Consider the following 21,894-nt stretch of genomic DNA (forward strand, 5'->3'; position numbering starts at 1 on the left):
GAAAGCTGAAAACATCGAACATACAGAACAGCAAATTTTTTCCTAGGGAAAAAAATTGTTATTCCAAAACACATAAGTATCTGCATAATAGTAACAATACATAATTTCTTTCTTATCCTGAGTAGTCCACACAACACCCCCCAACACAACCCAAATGACACATAGCCCACAAACTCAGTGTGCCACTCAACCACAGCCCATAAGGCATAACAACGTACCCAACACTCTAGTCATAGGTGACTCTATAGTCAGGCACACTGATGTTCCACTCACTAGACTAAACAAGGAGAAAGTTACTGTCAGCTGCCTGTCAGGTGCCAGGATCCACCACATAACGCATGCACTCAGGTCACTCCACAATAAGTACAAATATGACACTGTCATTGTCCATGTTGGTGTGAATGACCTGAGACATACCTCCCTGGACTACATGAAAAGAGACATGGAGGAGCTCTACGATGTTGTATCCCAGGCAGGTATGACCCTAACCCTGAGTAGCATCCTGCCATCACCCAGAATGATACCACAGTACAAGGACAAAATGATTGACTTCAACAATTGGCTAAGCTTCTGGTGTCATTCTAAGGGGATCCAGTATTTGTCTGCCTGGGACGACATGATCGACAGTCCATGATGCTTTGCCAGAGATGGCCTGCACCTGTCGCCCTTAGGATTCTGGATACTGGCTAAGGCTCTTGCCACCCCTATAGTGCCTTTTTAGGCAAGGTTCAAATGACAAATTCACCACCATAACAGGTACAAGCAAGCAAAATCTGAGGGTAATGCTGCTCAATGCTAGAAGTCTAAACCTCAAAATGCACTCACTCGAGGCACTCCTTAAAATGGAGAACATTGACATCTGTGCAGTGACAGAGACCTGGTTCAAAGCTCCAGAGAGCACCCCTGCATTACCAGGCTTCAATTCATACCACACCTTTCGGCCACCTAACCCAGAAAGAAGCACTAAAGGCGGAGGCGTGTCCATATTCATTAAGGATATCCACACCTCCAGGCTAGTTGCACAGCATAATGCATCCAAGATTATCCAAGTGCAACTAACTCTGGGCAAGACCGCAATCCAAATTGTAGCTTGCTACAGACCCCCCACCATGCCCCAGGATTCACACTCCTAATTTCTTGATACACTGGAAAGTATTAGGGTACAACCCAACACCCTAATAATGGGCGATTTCAACTACCCCACCATTAACTGGGAAAACTACTCATGTACCAACTCTTTTGCTCAACATTTTCTAGAATTCATAAATTCCAATGCCTTGGATCAACTTATTCACACCCCCACCAGGGGCAGCAATATCCTAGACCTGGTCATTACAAACATAGGAAACCGGTGTTCCACACCAGAGGTCAATTCCTCATTGCTCAGATCCGATCACAAGCTAATCAGCCTAGACATCCACATCCCACCCCCAACCCCAATTAAGGAAACCATAGTAAAAAACTTCTCCAAAGCCAACTTCACACTTCTTAAGACAGAAGTGGCAAACTTCATGACACCCATGCAGACGGACAATAGAGGTATGACTGCCGAATCCTACACAAATGCACTTTATAAGCACTTACACGAGTGCATGGATCATGCTATCCCTAATAGAACCAAGATGTTATCCTACAAAAAAGGAGGCCAATCTGGTGGTCCTCTGCCATAAACAAACTCTACAACAGAAGAAAGAAACTGTTGCAAAAAAGAGTAAAATCCCATGACTGGAGGAACTCCCTGGTCAACCTCAGTAAGAAGCTGAGATCCCTCATAAAATCCTCCAAAGCTAGTTACAAAAACAAAATTGCCACTGTCTCTAAAGGCAACCACAAAGCATTCTATAGCTATGTCAAGAATCTAAATGGGAACACTCAGATCTGCTCTGTGTTACAGCACAATGGCACTAAATATACAGAACCAACTGATATTGCCAACATCCTAGCAGATAGGTTCAGTGCTAACTTTACCCCCCTCTCACCCCCTAGAGGACCCATCTGTATACCGGAAGAATGCAAAGTTCCTATAATCATGGCTGCACAGGTAAAAAAACACATTCTCCAAAGCCAAGAACACAGCATCCATGGGACCTGACAATATCCCAGGCTGTGTTCTACACGAACTACAGAATGAACTGGCACCCTACCTAAGTACCATGTTCAATCATAGCCTCACCTCAGGCTTTGTACCCACTGAGTGGTGCACCGCAATGGTTATCCCACTCCACAAAGGGGGAGCAACAACAGACCCCGGGAACTACCGCCCCATTAGCCTGATGAGCCTGGTCTGCAAGGCCATGGAATGTATCATCGTGGAACTCATAAACAAACACATTGGTAATCTCCAAACTCTGGACCCTACCCAGTTTGGATTTGTAAAAGGCAGATCATGTCTCCTAAACCTGACTGACTTTGAAGCAGTCACCAAAGCCATAGATGAGGGTAAAACGGTTCACACAGCTTATCTAGATCTCACCAAGGCTTTTGACACCATCCCCCACTCTGGAATTCTAGATAAGCTCACTAAACTAGGTATAAATCCCTATGTCACAAGATGGGTTGCCAACTGGCTCACAGACAGAACCCACACTGTGAAAGTAGCAGATTCCAAATCCGACATCAGACCAGTGACAAGTGGAGTACCACAGGGTTCAGTCCTGGGTCCTCTCCTGTTTGGTATCTACTTCTCTGAAGTGCAGGCCAACACAGAAGGTCTTTGGCTAACAAAGTTTGCAGATGACTGCAAACTAGGAGCCATAATCGAAACTCCTAACAATGTGGACAAACTGCAAAAGGGCCTCACTGAGACAGATACCTGGTGTCAAAGCCATGGCCTGAAGCTCAATGCCAAAAGTGTATTGTCATCCCTTTGGTAAAAACTCTGTACCCATGAACTACCACATAGCTGGTAGTCTACTTAATGCCGAAAATGTGATGAGACCTTGGGACACAGGTGGACAGTAGTCTCTCCTTTGATAATCACATCACCACAGTGGTCAGGAAATCCTTCTAGGTGGCTCATCTCATCACAAAAGGATTCTCATCCAGAAAAAAAGAGGTCATTGTTCCCCTCTACTCATCACTCATTAGATCCATTATAGAGTACAATGCCCCTTTTGGTATGTACCTCACAAGACATCTATAACAACTGGAAAGACCACAGAAATACCTCACAAAGAGGATTACTGGCCTCAAACAGCTGCCCTATGCAGACCGTCTCAAAAAACTACAGCTTTACTCCATCGCATATCGCCTAACATACAAAGCTATGTCAAACCCAGAGCTGTTGGACATGCTCCACTTAAAGCCATCCCAATCCCTCCAGGCTACACGCTCTAGGGACCTAAACCTTGTCACTACAATAAACAGAACATGTTGGAGGGATAGATTCCTATCCCAGAGACTTCCCATACTCTGGAACAGACTACCTATCTATGTCAAACAGAGCTCCTCATTAGCACTCTTCAAGAAAAATCTTGATGATTGGATGGGAAATGGGAACTTCACCTCGGGGATCACTTCTGTGGCTCTGCTCGACAGGGGCACAGGAAAATAATTTTCTTGGGTGGCAAAAGCCAGGGTACATTTTTTGGCTAGGCTCATATGGGCCCTAGGGCCAATAGCCTAGTACCTACCTGTGAACCTATGAACCTATGAACATACACACAACACAAGTACACCAAACAAACAGCAAATCAACACACATACATGTAAAATATTACACCTAACCCTACACTAAACTATACACACACCACTAACTATCTACTTACCTTAACCCAAACCCTAACCCTAAGGTCCATCGCTATCACACACTCACCTCACCCACGCTCTAACCCTAACTCACCTACCCTGCCCTATCCCTCACGTCCACACAATCGCACACATACCTAACCCATGCCCTAACCCTAACTCCCCTAACCTGCCCTAACCCTCATGTCCACACAATCACACACATACCTAACCCACTTCCTAACCCTAACTCACCTAACCTGCACTCAATCGCACACTTACCTGAACCAGACCCGTAACTTTCCACCACAGCAATGAAAATACCAAAGCAACAGAACTGGACAACTGAATTCTTTCCCTAGGAAAAAATTTGGTTTTCTGTTGCTTTGATATTTTCAGCTATTGCTGAATCGCGGTCGATATAAGAACATTCGAAGTTTTGAAACTTCGATGTTCTAATATAGACCCAGATGATAGATCCTGATTTCTTCTAATACTGCACAATGCTTTTATCATGTCTATCTTTCTAAGTATCTGCATAATAGTAACAATACATAATTTCTTTCTTATCCTCAGTAGTCCACTCTATCATCTTTATGGCTCATCTTTGGCCTATCTCTCCAGTTTTTTTTATTTTCTCCAAATCTTTAGGGTTTATAATACCATGATGGGAATGGCCCCCATTTCTAAGTCAAAGTACAATTAAAGTTCATGAAATTAGTATTGTTTCACTGTTTGAACTCAGCCAAAAGTGCTCTTCATAGCACCAGCAATGTGCCCAGTAATGACTCCTTCTGCAATTTGTATGGAGTTACATGTATTGGTAGCATATCTAAATATGATTGTAGACTTTTTTTGATAAGGCCCATTGCTCCTACTACTATTAGAACTATCTGGGTATCTTTCTTTTACATTGCTCTCATTTCTGCTTGCAAATCCTGATATTTATGACTTTGTGTCTCTCTGTACGCAGGACACTGTAGCCACTGGGTGTGGCAATTTCGATGATCAATGTTACTTTTCTCTTCTTTTATTGGACCACTATATCCAGTTTTCTAGCATCTATCTTTTAAACTGTTAGTAATGGGTGATCCCATGTGATGTAGACTTCATCATTTTCTATAATGCTTTGTAGGAAAGTTTCTCAATGATACCTGAGGGAAGGATTGTGTCAAAAGCCTTGGCTAGGTCAAGCTAGGCAGTATGCACTGCCTTATTTTCATCCAGGGCTTTGGCGACTTTCTTGAAGAAGTCTACTAGGTTTAATAAACACGATCTACCCATAACGAAGCCAAACTGAAAGTTGCCTATGTCCTTGTTGATAAGGTCCATGATGATTCTTTCCATGGCCTTGAGGAAGAGGTTGGTTAGACTTATGGGTCTGTAGCTCCCAGGGTCAGTTGATTGCTCCCCTTTGTGGAAGGGAGTTTCTGTTGCTGTTCTCCCCTCTGCTGGAATGAAGCAAGTTCTCAGGCTATGGTTAAATAGAATGCCAAGTAGGTGTGCTAGGTCCTGTTTTAGATTGCTTAATATGCAACCTGGGATGTTATCTGGTCCCAATGAGGCCATGATTTTGGCCTTGAAGAGCACAGATATGACCTTATCTCTAGAGATATTAGGCAGAGGATTGGTCAGGTATGCTTTGAGGTATGGCTGTCAGGGACAGGGGGGTGAAGTTTGTGCCAAATCTGTCAGCTAGCAGATGCGCTTAGGCTGAAGGGCATACAGCAACACTGACTCCCTTAAATTTGTATCTTAAGCTCAGTCATCAACCGTTTATTAATGGAACTTTTAAATTAACATGTAATACTCAAGTTTCTGATATGATACAGTTAATTATTCAACTTTATTGGTATTATTTGAGTTCTGCAAGAACTCCTGATTGTAGGTTAGTTTATCTTTAGTGTGAAATTTTAATTTTTGTGTCTAAGTGTGGAAGAGTTTGTATGTAAATGTGATTTGCCTTCAGTTGGTCAACTAACACATACATCGCCATCCTGAAGGTAAACCACTTGATGTTGAACACTGAAGCTTTGACTACCTACTATACATACATCACTGAAGGACCTTGGCAACCCCCTCTGTACCCCCCACACCCCCTGCTAATTACATGTACTAACTGTGAGATTGCAAAATCCCCATGGAATATTCCTCTACCCACAGACTGTTGATCTCACACACTTGTTGACTAAGTCACTAGTTGATTAATGCAGTCGATTAAGCAGATGTTGACCAAACCAACAGAACCCATAAATGTGTGTTTGTATATGTATATCTATATATATATATATATATATATATATATATATACACACACACACACACACACACACACACACACACACACACACACACACACGAACATGTATGTGTGCTAGTCTGCGTTATTGTGTGTATGTTAGATTTAGGGTTAGAGTTAGGTAAGGGGTCAAAATACATTCTGCTGTCATATACAATGTTTCTAACATCATGTATTATTCTTAAATACTCCTCATTTTTTGTCCACCTTCCTTCCCCTCATTTTCACAAACCTCTCCCTAATCACTTTGGCTTTTCTTTAAAACAACATTAAAACTGAAGGAGTTATTAGTCTACAGGTTCTCGCCTATCAAATTCTAGCTCTGTGATGACATTTATCCCAGCCCTAGACCACCCGCACTGACCACAAATGACTCTCCACACTTTCCATTGCCATCTGTCATCCCACACAGTCCATCTACTAAACATTTAGGGCCGATTTCTCCATAATAACATCTGAAATATTGCTAACAAAATAACTGCCCTGCATTTATAGCTGAACATGCACTCACCACACATTTTCATCATCTCGGAAACCTGACTGCAACCAGGAATCAAAGATGTGAAAATGACTTCCACTGGTTACAGAAACTATATACTCAATCGTATAGAAAAGAAGGGAGGAGGCATTGATATAATAGTGTCCAATACCTTTGAACTCTCTCTATAACCTGACAATCTACCAGCTTTCAAGAATGCTGAAATCCTCATCTCCCTTCTCAGACTAAGTACACAGAAAAATGTATGTATCATTGCCTTACATCCATTATGAAATAATCATTTTTGAGGACCCAGACATAGACCCAAACATAGTCACTACTGACTCCCCCACCATATCACTAAATCTGTTTGACTACATTCAGATTAATCAGACCACAACTAAGTTCAATAAGCCCAATAATAAACAATCTCTTCTGGACTGGATACTGACCACCAATCCAAACAGAATATCATCCTCAGAAACCTTACTGGACACATTTAACAATCACCTTCTCACCTTTGCAATTAGACATACTAACCATATATCCAAAAAATATCACTTTATTGAAATACGTAATTTAACCAACTTTAATGCCAGAACATTCATGTCAATCAGGTAGAATCTTCTCAGATCCATTTCTCTGCATGATGTTGTTCTTCTCTTTAAAAAACTTTCCTTAATGAACTAAACACTCAGGCTGCAATTAGAAGTAAGAGAGTCAAGCAGAACACAGTGCTCTGGATATCTTCTGATACAGAAATTCTCATGCACAAAATGTATAAGGCCTGAAAAATCTGGCAACAAAACTGAACATCACAAGTCCATCAGAACTTTAGATTCCTCTGTAATCTTAAAAAAAGTAAAAATTGACAAAAAATGTATTACTACTTTGACTTGCAAAGCATTCAGTATTAAAAAAAAGAAAAAATCTTAAGCCCTGGTAGATGTCAAAAGCCCAACCTGCGTCTCAATATGGATCTAAACAGAAATATCACTCCAGTCAACTGCCACTTTAAAAACACCTTAAATTTATTACTCAGTAAAAATAACAATTACAGACTACAAATTACTTCTCAACCCATCCACAATTCCAGTGCATTTATTCCTCAGCTCTGTCTACACCTGTACCATAAAGACATACCTCCTCAAACTTAAACCTACCATCTTAACTATTGATAACTTACCTGGCAACTATTTCAAAATTGCTGCTGAAGACATGGCTATCCTGTCTCTATTCTCATATACAGATCTATACAATAACATTACATTCACTCCTTCTGAAAGAAATCTTGTATCCCGCCTCTTCACAAAGAAGGAAACATCACTGAATTCTCCAACCACAGGCCCATAGCCATGCATCCTCCTTATTTAAAATCCTAGAGAAATGCAACCATACTCAACTACTTAAGCATATCCTTGAAAATAATCTATTCTCTCTTAAACGCAGAATATTTTCAGGCCAAAGCACACCACTAATACTGCATTACTCAACTTCATAAACACCATTAATCAAAAATGCAACAAAAATAATATTGCATCTGCACTTTTCCTAGAATTATCAAAATCCTTTGATGCAGTCTCCCATGACAGTCTACTATTTTGGCTGGAATCCTTAGGTTTATCCCATCCCGCTCTCTCCTAGTTCTGAAGCTACCTGTCAGACAAATCACAAACTCTTAAATGGCAATCTAGCTATTCTACCTTTCAACCAGTATCTGTTGGTGTACCCCAATGATCAATACCTGTGTCCTTCTTGTTCAACATATTTATGAACAATTTGTATACTACTGCTAAATATGCCAATCTAATGTAATATGCTGATGATTCTATTCTTATATACTCAGCCCAGAATCCTATTTAGCTTCAACAACTCATTCAAAACTCCTTCACCTTCATCGAAACTTGGCTGGCCAAATCTGATCTCATCCTGAATCCAAAGAAGACAAAATTATTCCTTTTCAGCCCTAACAAAACAACTTCAAAATCTCATCTTTTAACACTACAGTAATAGAAGTAGTCTCCAACAGTTAAGTACTAGGTGTCATTACTGACAATAACAATATTCAACAAGCAATAAAAAAAACACCAAAAGCAGAGTTAAACACTTTCTCAGTAAAAATAGAAAGAAAGCCTTTGCCTCCTCCAATCTTCTTCCCACGCTCCTATATGTCTCACCAATTTTCACCACCCTCCAGGCTTTTAGCACTCAGTTGGTTAGAGCTACCCACTATCTCACTGGCTCTCAACTACAAGTAGCACACAGTGTAATACATCACCCTGAAAGGTGCTTTGCCCTTGGCTCTTTGCTACAAAGGTACACCCCAAACTGGTAACTCCATTCTAGCAATAAACTTCTCCTCATTGTTCAAAAGTTCAGCTACATAGCTGGAGATAATCTGTATTCCAGCCACATCTCCAAGGGCTGGAACATCATCCCGCTCCCTATTAGACTCACTGAAAACCCATTCATCTGGAAAACTACATTAAAACAAATCCTCCTTAACTCTTGACTATGCCAGTATTTATCCACAGGATTAAATTACCAGCTGTTAACCCAACCGTAACAAGTGCTACACTTAAATTTCTGTTGAACCTTCTAACTATTGAAACTGTAGCACTGTTTAAACACTCCTACAATGTACTATTCCTAATACATATTAAGTGTATTCAGGAGCCTTTTGTATTACTATGTCCTACTATTATGTACAAATGTATAATGTTTTATGTATTACTATTATGTGCATATAATGTATTAGTATTTGGGCATAATGTGAAAATTGTGATTGTACAATGTATTATTCTTTATGTGTATGGCGCTCATTATCAGTAAACAAAAATAAATAAATAAAAAAAAAAAATATATATATATATATATATATATATATATATATATATATATATATATATATATATACATGTATATATGTGTGTGTGTGTGTGTGTGTGTGTGTGTGTGTGTATGTGTGTGTGTGTGTGTGTGTGTGTGTGTGTGTGTGTGTGTGTGTGGTGTGGTACAGTGGTAGAGCACATAATGTTGTTGCCTCACATCAAGAGATTCTCTGGATCGATTCTCAGCCTAGGCACAGAGTCTGCATGTTTGCATGTCCTCACTGTGATCACATGGTTTTCCTCCAGGTGCTCCAGTATCCTCCTACATTCCAAAGACATGCAATAGGTGGGCTGGGCACTCTAAATTGGTTCTAAGTGTGAATATGCATGTTGGTGTGTAGCATAGAAGAATACGCATGGCAGAGCTAGTCACCTGGTGGTGTGAACCTTGACTCTAGATGATTGTCATTGTTGAGGTGACACCCAGACCCCATGGGCAAAAATGGGGAAAAAGGGGTTGTGGATGTATGTATATACATCAGTGAAATCACTGACAAATATTATATATTTGTATCCATTTGATCATTTAATTTTAGTAAGAAATCATGGTGTATTTCTAAATTCATAGATGGGCTTTGATAACAGCTAGCCAGATACATTTTGCCTATTCCCACACTCTCATATTATCATGATATAACTTGAAGATGTGCTTTGAAACTCAAGACATCCATTCAGTTTGTGTCCTCTCAACATAGTTTAAATAAAAAAGGCAGTCCAGGTTATTGACTAATAGAGCTGCCAAGCACTAAATCATCATCACTGGCCTCAAGGAATGATCAAAACTAGCTTTCCCAATTAAATCCTGACTTACTATATTTTCCTTTCCTTTAAAGTAGAAATATTCTTAACTGATTAGTCATAGAATAATTGTTAGTTTAACTATGCTGCTCATGACAGGTCTATTGCTGTTTGCTTCCTTTCCAGTACCAGTAACACATTCTAGCACCATCATCCATCAGGAGGTCTTATAAAATACCTGTACAACAATATAAGTATTGCTTCATGTCCCAGTGATATAGCACATAACATAATTTTGATGGAATAAAAACATTTCCTAATTACCATGTGTGCATGTAATGAAACATATTGAATGTAATCTACCACGACTCCAAGATGTTTAAAGTGTGTACAGACTGAGAACATTTGTTTATCAAAACATACGGATACAAGTTGCTGCCACAAAGTGCATAACTTTGCATTTTTTTTACTCCACAATCTTATTTTCTACCCATTGCTACAATAGGCCCATGACTGACTGAATACTTAGTTGATCTTCAACTACTTTTGCCATCATATCTGTGAACCTTGAGGTACTTCCCTGATAATGTTAAAAAGCTAGAGGCTTTGTTTTTAATGCAAACACATGAGTTTATATTAGACACAGACTTGTTTATCCACTGTATAATATAAGGGCATTATTTATAACAGGATTAAATGAGTTTCTCTATTTTATATGAATGATGATGGTGTTACTTTTCAAGTAATGTGTCATTTATTTAGCCTAGTACATTTTTATGTTTTGCTATTATTTTTTTCTTTGTTCAAGAAGTTAATTGAAATGTTAATTTTTCTTTATTATTGGTTGAATTTCTTGTCATGTGACTGATGTATTTATAGTAGTTATGGGAGTTGATGGTTTTATATTATACTGATGAAGCCATAGTTTTATTAGAAAAACTGGTCTATAATAAACATTTAATTTTAATCATTTTAATTAAGTGATTTCTTAACTCTCAAATGTTTCCTGGAGGAATGTGTGGATTTAAATATTTTTAACATAACCATACAGAGTATATTTCATCATACTATGCCTCCAGAAGTGTGGAAACTCATGTACAAGCTTGAAATTAGGGACAACATGTGTTTCTTTATTCTTGTGTTTACTTGATTAAATGTATTGCTTATACCCCTTAACTCATTCAGCATCTCAAACTGCATTGGTATGTTCCTAGTTAGTTAAATATTATCACCAAATAGAGAGCTTTATCTAATGTCTACTACTATCATACCATTCCAGCTTGGAAGGGTGTGTGTCTCATTTTTGTCATAAATAGCTCTAAGTAATGTATAAAAAGCAATGGTGACATATCATAACTCTGGTGTGTACTCTTCTGAAATGAAAAGCCTCAGACAAATCTGGTGCCTCTTTTACTCTAGCTGAGGACTGATCATAAATATTTTGCAAAAGTTCACAAAGATTGTTGGGAAACTTATAGTTTCATAAGGCCTACAACTCTTCTGAAACCTTTTTCTGCATCCAGGTCAATATCTTCAAGGGCCTAATCCTATCATTAGATTGTCTGAAAGAAACTATTTCTTTACACATTATCTGATGTTTGTCATTCTTTGCAAATCTACACATTGATCTAAATAAATTAAATTAAACAGATTTGTTGCTACTCTTGTAATTAAAATCCCTACAAATACTTTAAATCATAACTAAGGAGAGGGGTCTACTTCATTTGCCGTAAGTTTCAATTGACCAACACCCATTTGCCCGACACCAAATGACCTAAATTTCATTTGACCGACTCTTCATTTGACCAACAAGTATTATTGGCAAGTAAATGGGATATGCCCCCTTCCCCACTGTAGTGTGACTCTGGAGTTAGAATATATAGTTGGGGGGTGTGGGGGGCACCCCCACTTAATTTTATATTATATTGTTTAGTTTTACTTTAATATTGCTTAGTAAAACAAAAGTAAGTGGGGGGCTTTGCCCCCCACACCCCCATTGTGGGGGGCTGTGCCCCCCACACCCCCCCAACTATATATTCTAACTCCAGGGTTGTACTACAGTGAGGAAGGGGGCACATCCCATTTACTTGCCAATAATACTTGTCGGTCAGATGAAGTGTCGGTCAAATTAAATTTTGGTTAAATGAAATTTCGGTCAAATGGGGTCAGGCAAATGGGTGTCAGTCAATCTGAAGTTAGGGCAAATGAAGTAGATCCAAGGAGAGATATTATTCTGTAAGAAGACAGCAGCAAAGTATCTTTACCTTCTTTTAATATGACTAATATTATCATTTCTCTCCAATGTCACAGGATTTGGTGCTGTTGCAAAACCTGTAAAATGACTGGTGTCCCCTCTTCCAAATGTTCTGCTATAATTCCATTGCCTCCTGGTGCTTTTCCATTCACTTTATAGTGCAGCTTTTGTCTGATTTCTTCCTGGGTAATAGGGCATAGCAATTAAATGCTAAAATGAATGCAATCTAGACAGCTGTATACTATTCAAATATTACTCAGTTTTAATATCATGCTCTGGGGATCTTCTATTCTCCACAAATAATCTTATATTAATGATTTGCTAATAACTGTAATATTTTCTTGCATGTAGTATTATTCTTCATCCTTACCACTACCTTTTTCTGCCTTAATCTTAATGCTAAGAGATTCTGTTAAGTGAGACAAACTGCCAAAATACATTGCTCTCAGAGCAGCCTTTGTAAACTCTGCTATCCAAAGCAAATGTCTAAGAAATTTCTTCTTAGTCTCTTTCCTTAACCTTGCTGTTTCTATATTTAAAGATTCTTGACCACTGCGTAATTTGTAACACATTTTATTCCTTTAAAATACCCTTTCTTATCATTTTCTCATTTAGCATTAGAATTACCAAATATCTGCCTTTTAACTTATCCAGTCAGTGCTTATCATATAAGTCTAGTGACTAAAAATCTTCCAACAACTCATTTAACCTCCCTTTACACTATCAATCAAGCTGTTCAGATTTTAATAAATGGTCTGGAAATCTCCAGTGTTTTTTCCTGACTGAAAGTCATGATAACTGCAGTACCTGTGAAATATGGTCAGAACTCCCCAGAGGATACATCCTATAATACTTATCAATATGTGCATGTTTCTGAAGATTTATAGCCTACCTGTTCTTGACCAGGATTGATGTCTGTGCAATTAAAAAGTATAGTCCCCATAATCCATATGCACATGGACTCCATTTAAATAAGGCCAGAAGATTTAAGTAATCTTCTTAATACGCATTTCACTTCTTATTGCTTTTAGTCTGGGAATTGGATTTAAATTGATTAGATTCCTGTCCCCTATTATTAGTAACCCTCCCTGTAGGAGAGCCATTATCTCTCCCAATAATTTTTTCAGAGTTATCAGATTTATACCCAAAGGAACATAAATATTTAGTCTAAATTGTACCTGTAACCAGTACTTTCCAAATACTAAATAGCTACCCCCAAGGTCATAAAAGTCCTCTTCATTTAACCATCTTCATGTAACTAGAACTATCTAAATACCAAATATCTACACTCAATGTCATAAAAGTCCTCTTCATTTATTACTGAATAATTTGTTGTTAATAGTAAATGGTTTCCCTTTTTGCTTGGTCCCTCTGTAATAAGACTGGTACCTTCTTCTAAAACCAAGTCTAACTAACGTGATATGTTCTTTTGATCTGAATGCAACAGCTGGAGGGTAACCACTTGCAGCTTAACCTTACATACAAACAAAAAAAAAAACCTCTAATACCTTTACTTAAATAGGTCTCTGAGCACATCAGCATTTTAAGAAAAGTGTGTATATGTGATTGTGTAATGAAATTTCTTGCCTCTAAGGGATGCCCCCAAATTTCTATCCAATAATTGTATGCCATATAACAAAACACAAAGTATTCCCCCTCTATTTCAATCTTACAAAGTTTAGAATACACTTATTTTGAATTAACAAAGCAGCTATAATCACAGCATACACAGTGATCACTGAGAACTATAACAAGTAGAAATAAAATCTGCTCTGCATAGGCTGATCCCAAATGTTTTAGCACCCTCTGTGTAGAAAATAGTAAAATATGCAGTATGAAGAAGTTTGCACCTTATTCCTTTGGCTCTGCAGATTTTTGTTACCTGGAAAATGGATCTCTTTGTTTTTGTAGAGGCCGGTCAATAGTTAATAATAATTTATTGACAAATGTTCTTCACTTTGCAGTTTTCATTTGCTTCACTGTCTGCCACAACAATAAGAAAACTTTATTTAATGTTTCAAATATTGCGAGGGTGAATCTGAATAACCTCCCAGCAGTTTGGCCTCCTGGAGTAAAATCTCTGTATTATCTCTGACTTGAGATTGTCTGTTGGGGAATCAGTCTATTTGGAGAGGGCTTCTCTAATATAGACATCACAGCCACCCCTTTGACTTTTCCAGGGACTCTTGTAAAAATCAATGTTTTTTTTTTCTTTTAGCCATATCTTCCTGTTGTATAATTCTCTCTTCTTCTCTCCATCTTTTCACTCTTCGTTTTTAAGGCCACTATCCTGTTTTTCTGGTCCACTGAGCCTGATATAGTTTCAACAATGTTTGACTGAGCAGACAATGCCTGTTCAGCCTATAACAATCTACTATTATTTTTACTGATATGATCTTCGAAACAGGCATTCATGTTTAACAGTTCATTATAAACCCTGTCCAATTTCACATCAATTTCTGTAGACTCCATTCAAGTGTTTACAGCAGCTTGCTTGGTGTGTATAAAGGAAGGCTAAGTACAGCCAGGTCAGTGTGGGAGTCTGCTGCTGCTGACGAAGTAGAATTAAATGATTTTTTTTTACCTGTATGAGTCCCTAGGGTTGGCATTAAGAATCAAAGCATTTATATATTTTTTAATTAATTCAGCAACATATGGGTAGTTTTTCTCATGCTTGGTGATTAAAGGCATTGCTGTCAGTCATTATAAATAAAGATGATTTAGACAAAGAGCTAGGATTATAGGATGCATAGCATTTCTGTATGTGACAAAGCACTGATATAGCAGTAAACAAATCACATATGACTTGATTTCTAGTACATGCCATAATCTACTGTGAAGCCTGACTAACTTTGGTATTTAGAAGGTACTGGTTACTGATATTTCTCTTTTTTCATATGCAGATTTCACTTTTGCAAGAAAGTAAGGGTGAATATGAAATTCCTGAAGATGATCTGGAGGACAGACTTGATGCTCAGGATGAGGTACTTTACATCATTTTTACCTGCATACCTAAATATATTACATACATTCAATACTCTCTTCTTTAATGGAATTTTCATAATAATCCGATCTTAGGAAAGACAGAGTGAGTGACTATCTGCATTCCTGTTGTAAAACAGTCATAGACAGTAGATGATTGGCTAGTAAGATGACAAAGGTTCATAGGTTCATACTAAGCTAACTGCCCTTGTGAGCCATTTAAGCCTAGCCAATTATCCCTTGCGAGACTCAAACCCTGCAGCTTGTGTTTGTAAGGCAAACACCTTAACCATTAGGCCACTCTCCCAACCCCATCGATTTAGGGCAGACTGAGATTGGAGGGGAGTTATCCAGGTGGCAGTAGAGAGTATGGGGAGGAAAAAAGAGGATGAGATGACATGGCCAGAGGTTGTAAGAGAAGCATGAGCAAAGTGTGTAACATGTCGTAAGGCAAACGCACAATGATGAAGATGGTGCCATAAAAGTGAGAACATGCAGAACAGAGCTAAGCTGGAAGGACAGATGCATACAGTAGAGAAAAGTGCTGAAGATAAGGCACTGCCAGAGGTAACTATGCGGGAATCAACATCACATGGACAACATGAGGGAACTGGGCAGGGAAGGACACTCAGACAGATAGAAGGGACTAAGGGTGAAAGGAAGAACAGTGAAAAGGGGTTGTAGAAAGAGTGCAGGGAGTATGAGAAAGGAATCCGATAACTTACAGACTGTGCCCAGGGGCCAGTACAGACAGTAAAGATGCCCGCACAGTATAACTGGAAGGAGAAAGTTGCTCTAAGGATAGGGGCTAGGAATGAGTGAGATATGGTGTTTGGGGACTGGAGACTAAGCTACTTAAGAGGATAAACATTCTGGGTAGGATGCCTATGCTAGACAAGATTACACTGAATTCAGTTGTGAATCTTAAACATAGTATCACATTGCATGAGTGGCAAAGGTAGTCACTAAAGGGGGGAATTTGATACTTGCTGTGGTGTGTGTAGGCATCCATGACCTGTTAGAGAAGACAGTTATGGTTATAGCAAACAGGACCGGGGCAGTGAATACGGAGTTGCAGGCAGCATTCTTAGAAATGTTACCTGTGCTATAGATGGAAAGGATTCAGGAATGTAATAACTGGCTACCATATTGGATGACAGGACTTGATATGAGTTAGGACAATGGAGGATACCTGGAAGGGGTACCAGCTCTGTGTCAGGGACAGCCTCTGTCTTAGAACTGAAGGAACACTGGCACTCAAAGCTGAAGTGGAAAGGTACACCTTAATGATTACATCTTTAAATTAAAATGGAAGGGGATGGGATGTCATAGTTGCAGAGGGTGGTTAGGTACTTGGGTAGCAGATAGAATGAAAAAGACACTCATAACATAGTGGAGGATAAAACAAAGGAAGACAGTTACATATTACTGTAATTTAATGTAAGGAGCCTGGCTAGGAAGATGCAGAATTGCAAGCCGTGATAAATGGAGGGAAGGGAAAATGGACATTGCTGGTATCACAGAATCATGGGACCTGTGACAAGAGAAATGGGATAGGTAGGTCCCTGGGTATATATTGTTCAGAAATGAAAAAGAAGTGAGGGATGGATGTAAAGCAGTTACCTGCATAAGGGACTCCTAAAAGCAGAGGTGGCTAACTTCACAGCACCCATGCAAATGGAGAATAGTTGCATGACTGCCGAACCATACACCAATGTACTGTGCGAACACGTACACAAATGCATGGATCTCACCATACCCAATAGAACCAAGATGCTCTCCTCCAAATAAAGGAAGCCAATCTGGTGGTTCCCTGCCATAAACAAACTCTACAACAGAAAGAGGAAACTAATGCGGAATAATGAAGTCCCAAGACGGGAAAGACGCCCTTATCAGCCTCAACAAAAAGTTGAGATCCCTCATCAAATCCTCTAAAGCTAGCTATGAAAATAGAATTGCAGCAGATAGTAAAGACAACCACAAGGCCTTCTATAGTTATGTAAAGAATCTCCACGGCAATACCCAGATTTGCTCTGAGCTACTGCACAATGGTACCTCCTATACCAAGCAAACAGATATTGCCAATATACTGGCTGACAGATTCAGTGCCAAATTTACCCCTCTATCCCCCACCAAAGGACCAATGACAATACCAGTATTGCCAGGCATGCAGTATTACTGCTGTAGAGATTAAAATAGCACTGTCCAAGGCCAAGAATACAGCTTCTATGGGATCTGACAATATCTCTGGCTGTGTTCTACATGATCTACAGAGTGAACTGGCATCACACCTGTGTGTCCTGTTCAATCACAACCTCACCTCAGGCTTTGTCCCTACCGAATGGCGCACTGCTACAGTCATCCCTCTCCACAAAGGAGGAGCAACTACAGACCCTGGGAACTTTTGCCCCATTAGCCTGACAAGTCTGATATGGAAAGCTATGGAATGCATCATCATGGGCCTAATAAAGAAGGATATAGGGAATCTACAAACTCTGGATCCCACACAGTTTGGTTTTGTGAAGGGTAGATCACACCTGCTCAACCTGGTTAACTTCTCTGAGTCAGTCACCAGAGCTGTGGATGATGGCGGTTCCTACAGCCTACCTTGATCTGGCCAAAGCTTTTGATAACATTCCCCACTAAAGAATCATAGAAAAACCCCTATATCACTAGGTGGGTTGCAAACTGGCTCACAGATAGAACCCACAGTGTGAAAGTAGCTGACTCCAAGTCAGACTGCCGACCAGTCACGAGTGGAGTCCCACAGGGTTCGGTCCTGGATCCTCTCCTGTTTGGTATCTACTTCTCTGAAGTCCAGGCCAACATGAAGGGACTTTGGCTGACAAGGTTTGCAGATGATTGCAAGTTGGGAGCTATTATTAACTCCCCAAGTGATGTTGACATCCTACAGAAAGACCTCACTGAGACCAACGACTGGTGTCAGAACTATGGTCTTAAGCTCAATGCCAAAAAATGTGTCATCATCCCCTTTGGGAAAAATCTGGTTCCCATGAATTACCACATCGATGGTAGCCCACTGAACACAGAAGGCATTATAAGAGATCTGGGAACACAGGCTTACAGAAACATCTCTTTTGACCACCACATTGCCACTGTGGTCAGAAAGTCCTTCTATGTGGCACATCTCAAACTAAGGGTTTTGCATCCAGGAAGAAAGAGGTCATTGTCTCCCTCTACTTGTCCCTCATTAGGCCAGTCATCGAGTACAATGCCCCATTTGGCATGTACCTCACTAGACACCTGCAACAACTGGAGAGGCTGCAAAATTACCTCACAAAGAGAATACTAGGCCTTAAACACTTGTTCTATATGGACAGACTCAAAAAACTCCAACTATTCTCTGTCTCATATCACCTACTTAGAGGTGATCTCTGCTTGACTTACTAAGCCATGCCTGACCCAGCTCTGTTAGAAATGCTACAGCTAAAGAAATCTCAATCCCTCCACACCACATGCTCCAGAGACCTCAACTTCATTACCACAATCAACAGAACAAGCTGGAGGGACAGGTTCATAACCCAGAGACTGCCCATGCTATGGAATAGACTTCCCATACATGTCAAACAGAACACCTCACTGGCCCTCTTCAAGAGAAATCTTGATGAGTAGATGGGAAATAGGAAATTCACCTGGGGATCACTGCAGTATCTCTACTTGATAGAGGCACTGGGAACTAAGGTGGGGTGGCATGATGCCAGGGTAATCCTATGGGCTAGGCTTGTAAAGGCTTCAGGCCATTAGCCTCGTACACACCTATGAACCTAAGTCAAAGAGAAGGAGAAACACACTCCATGAAGTGGACAAGGGAGAGGGCAGGGCCAGAATGTAGAGTAATTGCCCCAGAATTTAAGATGGGGGATGCCAGAGGTTCAATGCAATAGATCAAGTTAGGATGATTTAGAGACTCAATGAGAGAATAAAAAGTGAGTAATATGAACAGGGCTATAGTCATGGGGATCTATAGCGGACAGTGGCAGAGTAGGAAATTCAAAGCTGCAGGATGTAGAGGGAACAAGAATTAACTGAGGTAATGGGACATGAGGGGTTCAGATAAGTGGTGCAGGACCGTACCATAAAAGATACATTTCTGGATATGGTCCTATCCAAGCTACAGTGAGTCACAGATATCCAGTTGAAGGTGTTATTATTCAGGAATGACCAAGTCTCTGGTTTAGAGTGGGTAGATGACGGTTAAAAACACAAAACAAAGATGATATTGCATTTTAGGAGAGCTTTCCTCCAGGCTATGAAAGAGTTACTAAAACAAATATTTTTTTATTACATATAGGTTACCATAAAAATGGTATTGCAAATGAGGAATCTTGCAGAATTCTGTTATACAGAGGGAGAGGGTTGGCATAATGGTGTTGGTTTTAACTTCACAGATATAAGGTCCAGAGTTTGATTCTAACCTCTGGTTATTGTTTAGGCTTTTAACAGTCTGCAGACTAGTAGCCTAGTATTTGCCTGTGAACCTATGGCCTATATCATGGGTGGGGAGAATCAAATATTACAATAGGGGAATGGAGCATATTTAGACAGTAAACAACCTACCTGAATGGGTCAGGGATACTCATGGTTCTGAGCAAGGATTTGAAGAAAAGACAAAAATTGAAAAAGAGGGGATGGACAATATGCACAAAACGGTGAAGGTAATGATTAGCATAAAATACATTACATACAAGAGATGGAAGGAAGGGAATGGAGATGTGGAGGAGATACAGTACAAGAAAGCAGACAGTGGGAAAACAAAGGAAGTGGAGGGAGCAAAAATATAAGCTGAAAGGGATTAAGCAACAAGTGTTAAGAGGGGGAAAATAACGTGTTTATGTGGTAGAAAGAAGGAAGTGGGGGAATCCTGGACAACCTGAACATAGATGGGAGGGACATTATGGAAGAATGAAAAAAAGCAGATGTATTGAATAAATACTTACTTCAGTCTTTATAAAGAAAAGCAAGAGGATGGTTTGTGATGCTATGGAAGTAAAGAAGGTACTATAAATCAGTTGACATACACAAGAATAGAGAGGAAGTACGTTTAGATGAAACTGTCTTTAACAGAACATAAAACGGTAAAGTGTTACAAAGGCAACTCAGAACTGTAAAAACAGTAATGCTGTGAGCCAGGCTCCAAAAGATCCACTAAATTAAGTTGAACCAAATATGTTTATTGAGCCCTTTCGTCATTGCACAAACATGACTTCATCAGAATACCACAAAACACCAATGAAACCCTTATAGAAACTCATCAATGCCCTAAATTGATTAATTAAGATCCAATTATTTAAAGACATGCACACACACACTAAAAATACCATATCAAAGAAGTAGCATGCTAAAAATAGAATAAATTAGAATTAAAAAAAATAAAAAATAATAAAACCAGATAAAAATGTGAACTTGATTAAGAATGCTAAAATTGTGCTGATCTTGTCACCGATACAGGCTGAATGGAAGTGTAATCATTAATACCAGGAAAACTTGTGGCTTGCAACCTAAGTTGCCACCTCAATTCTTGATTTTCTAAACAAGCCTTCATGTCACCCCTCCCCCCCCCAGAGGGGGATTAGGTTTAATTTGTTCCAGGATAGCAAACTTAAATTTACTGTAAAACCGACAAGTTGTGGAGCATTTGACTAGGGCATTATTCTCATTTTTCTTACTAATATTGTAATTATGGTCATATATTTGTTTACAAAGGCTGTGCTCAGTTTTGCCTACTGTCATTCCTTAGAGAGGATAAGATGGCATAGCTCCCATGATTATCAGAAATCTGATCGGTGTGTTGCAGATTCACTGACAGAGATTTTGATAGCCCATTTACATCACTGACCACTGTGAAAGTGCCTGATGCCGGGAATATAGCAGGGCAGGATATTGGGCAGGGTCAAAACCCAGAATAAGTGCATAAGGAGGGGAGACAAGAAAAAATACACAGAATGAAATGCCTATTAGCCTGATAGCAGTCACAGGAAAAAGACAAAGAAAGAGTCCTAGGAAGAATTTGAAGGAAAGACTTGTTGCTTTCCTCGAAGACAACAATTTTTGGACCAATGAGCAAATGGCTTGATATTCAGAGGAATGTATCAGACAAACCTAATCCTGTTTTATGACTGGATTACAGGAGAAGTTGACAAGAAGTTCTGGTAAAGGTGTTTTACCTTGATTTTAACATGGCAATGTTCCTGCTATACTTGGTCCTAGTCAGACTACTTCTTGAGTACTGTTTGTAATTCTGGAGACCTTGTAAGCAAGGATACATCATGTTACTGTACAAAATCCAAAGGGGACCTCAAGAAATGTTTATGATCTGCAGGAATATTATATGACTAGACACTAGAATAGCTAGAGGGTTTATAACTGCAGACCAAAAGAGACAGAAGAGCACAGTAGGAAGGCAAATACTACATCGTGAGTAGTGAAAGGGACAGGAAGAAGAGGAGGGGAGAAAGCTCAGGAAGCAGAGTGAGAGACCAGACCATTTGCTTCCTGTATTTGAAAA

General features: G+C 39.5%; 1 protein-coding gene across 2 annotated transcripts in view; it reads left to right on the plus strand.

The window, feature by feature from the left end:
- SLC26A4 (solute carrier family 26 member 4) overlaps window positions 1-21,894 on the plus strand; it is a 401,657-nt gene that overhangs the window by 370,008 nt on the left and 9,755 nt on the right. For both annotated transcript variants that reach the window (XM_044088553.1, XM_044088554.1), the window contains exon 20: window positions 15,290-15,370. In XM_044088553.1, the coding sequence (XP_043944488.1) occupies window positions 15,290-15,370 (81 nt within the window). The remainder of the gene's footprint in view (window positions 1-15,289; window positions 15,371-21,894) is intronic.

The sequence above is a fragment of the Protopterus annectens genome, chromosome 11.part0 (genome assembly GCF_019279795.1).
Source record: "Protopterus annectens isolate FY-2018-M chromosome 11.part0, PAN1.0, whole genome shotgun sequence".
NCBI lineage: Eukaryota > Metazoa > Chordata > Ceratodontiformes > Protopteridae > Protopterus > Protopterus annectens.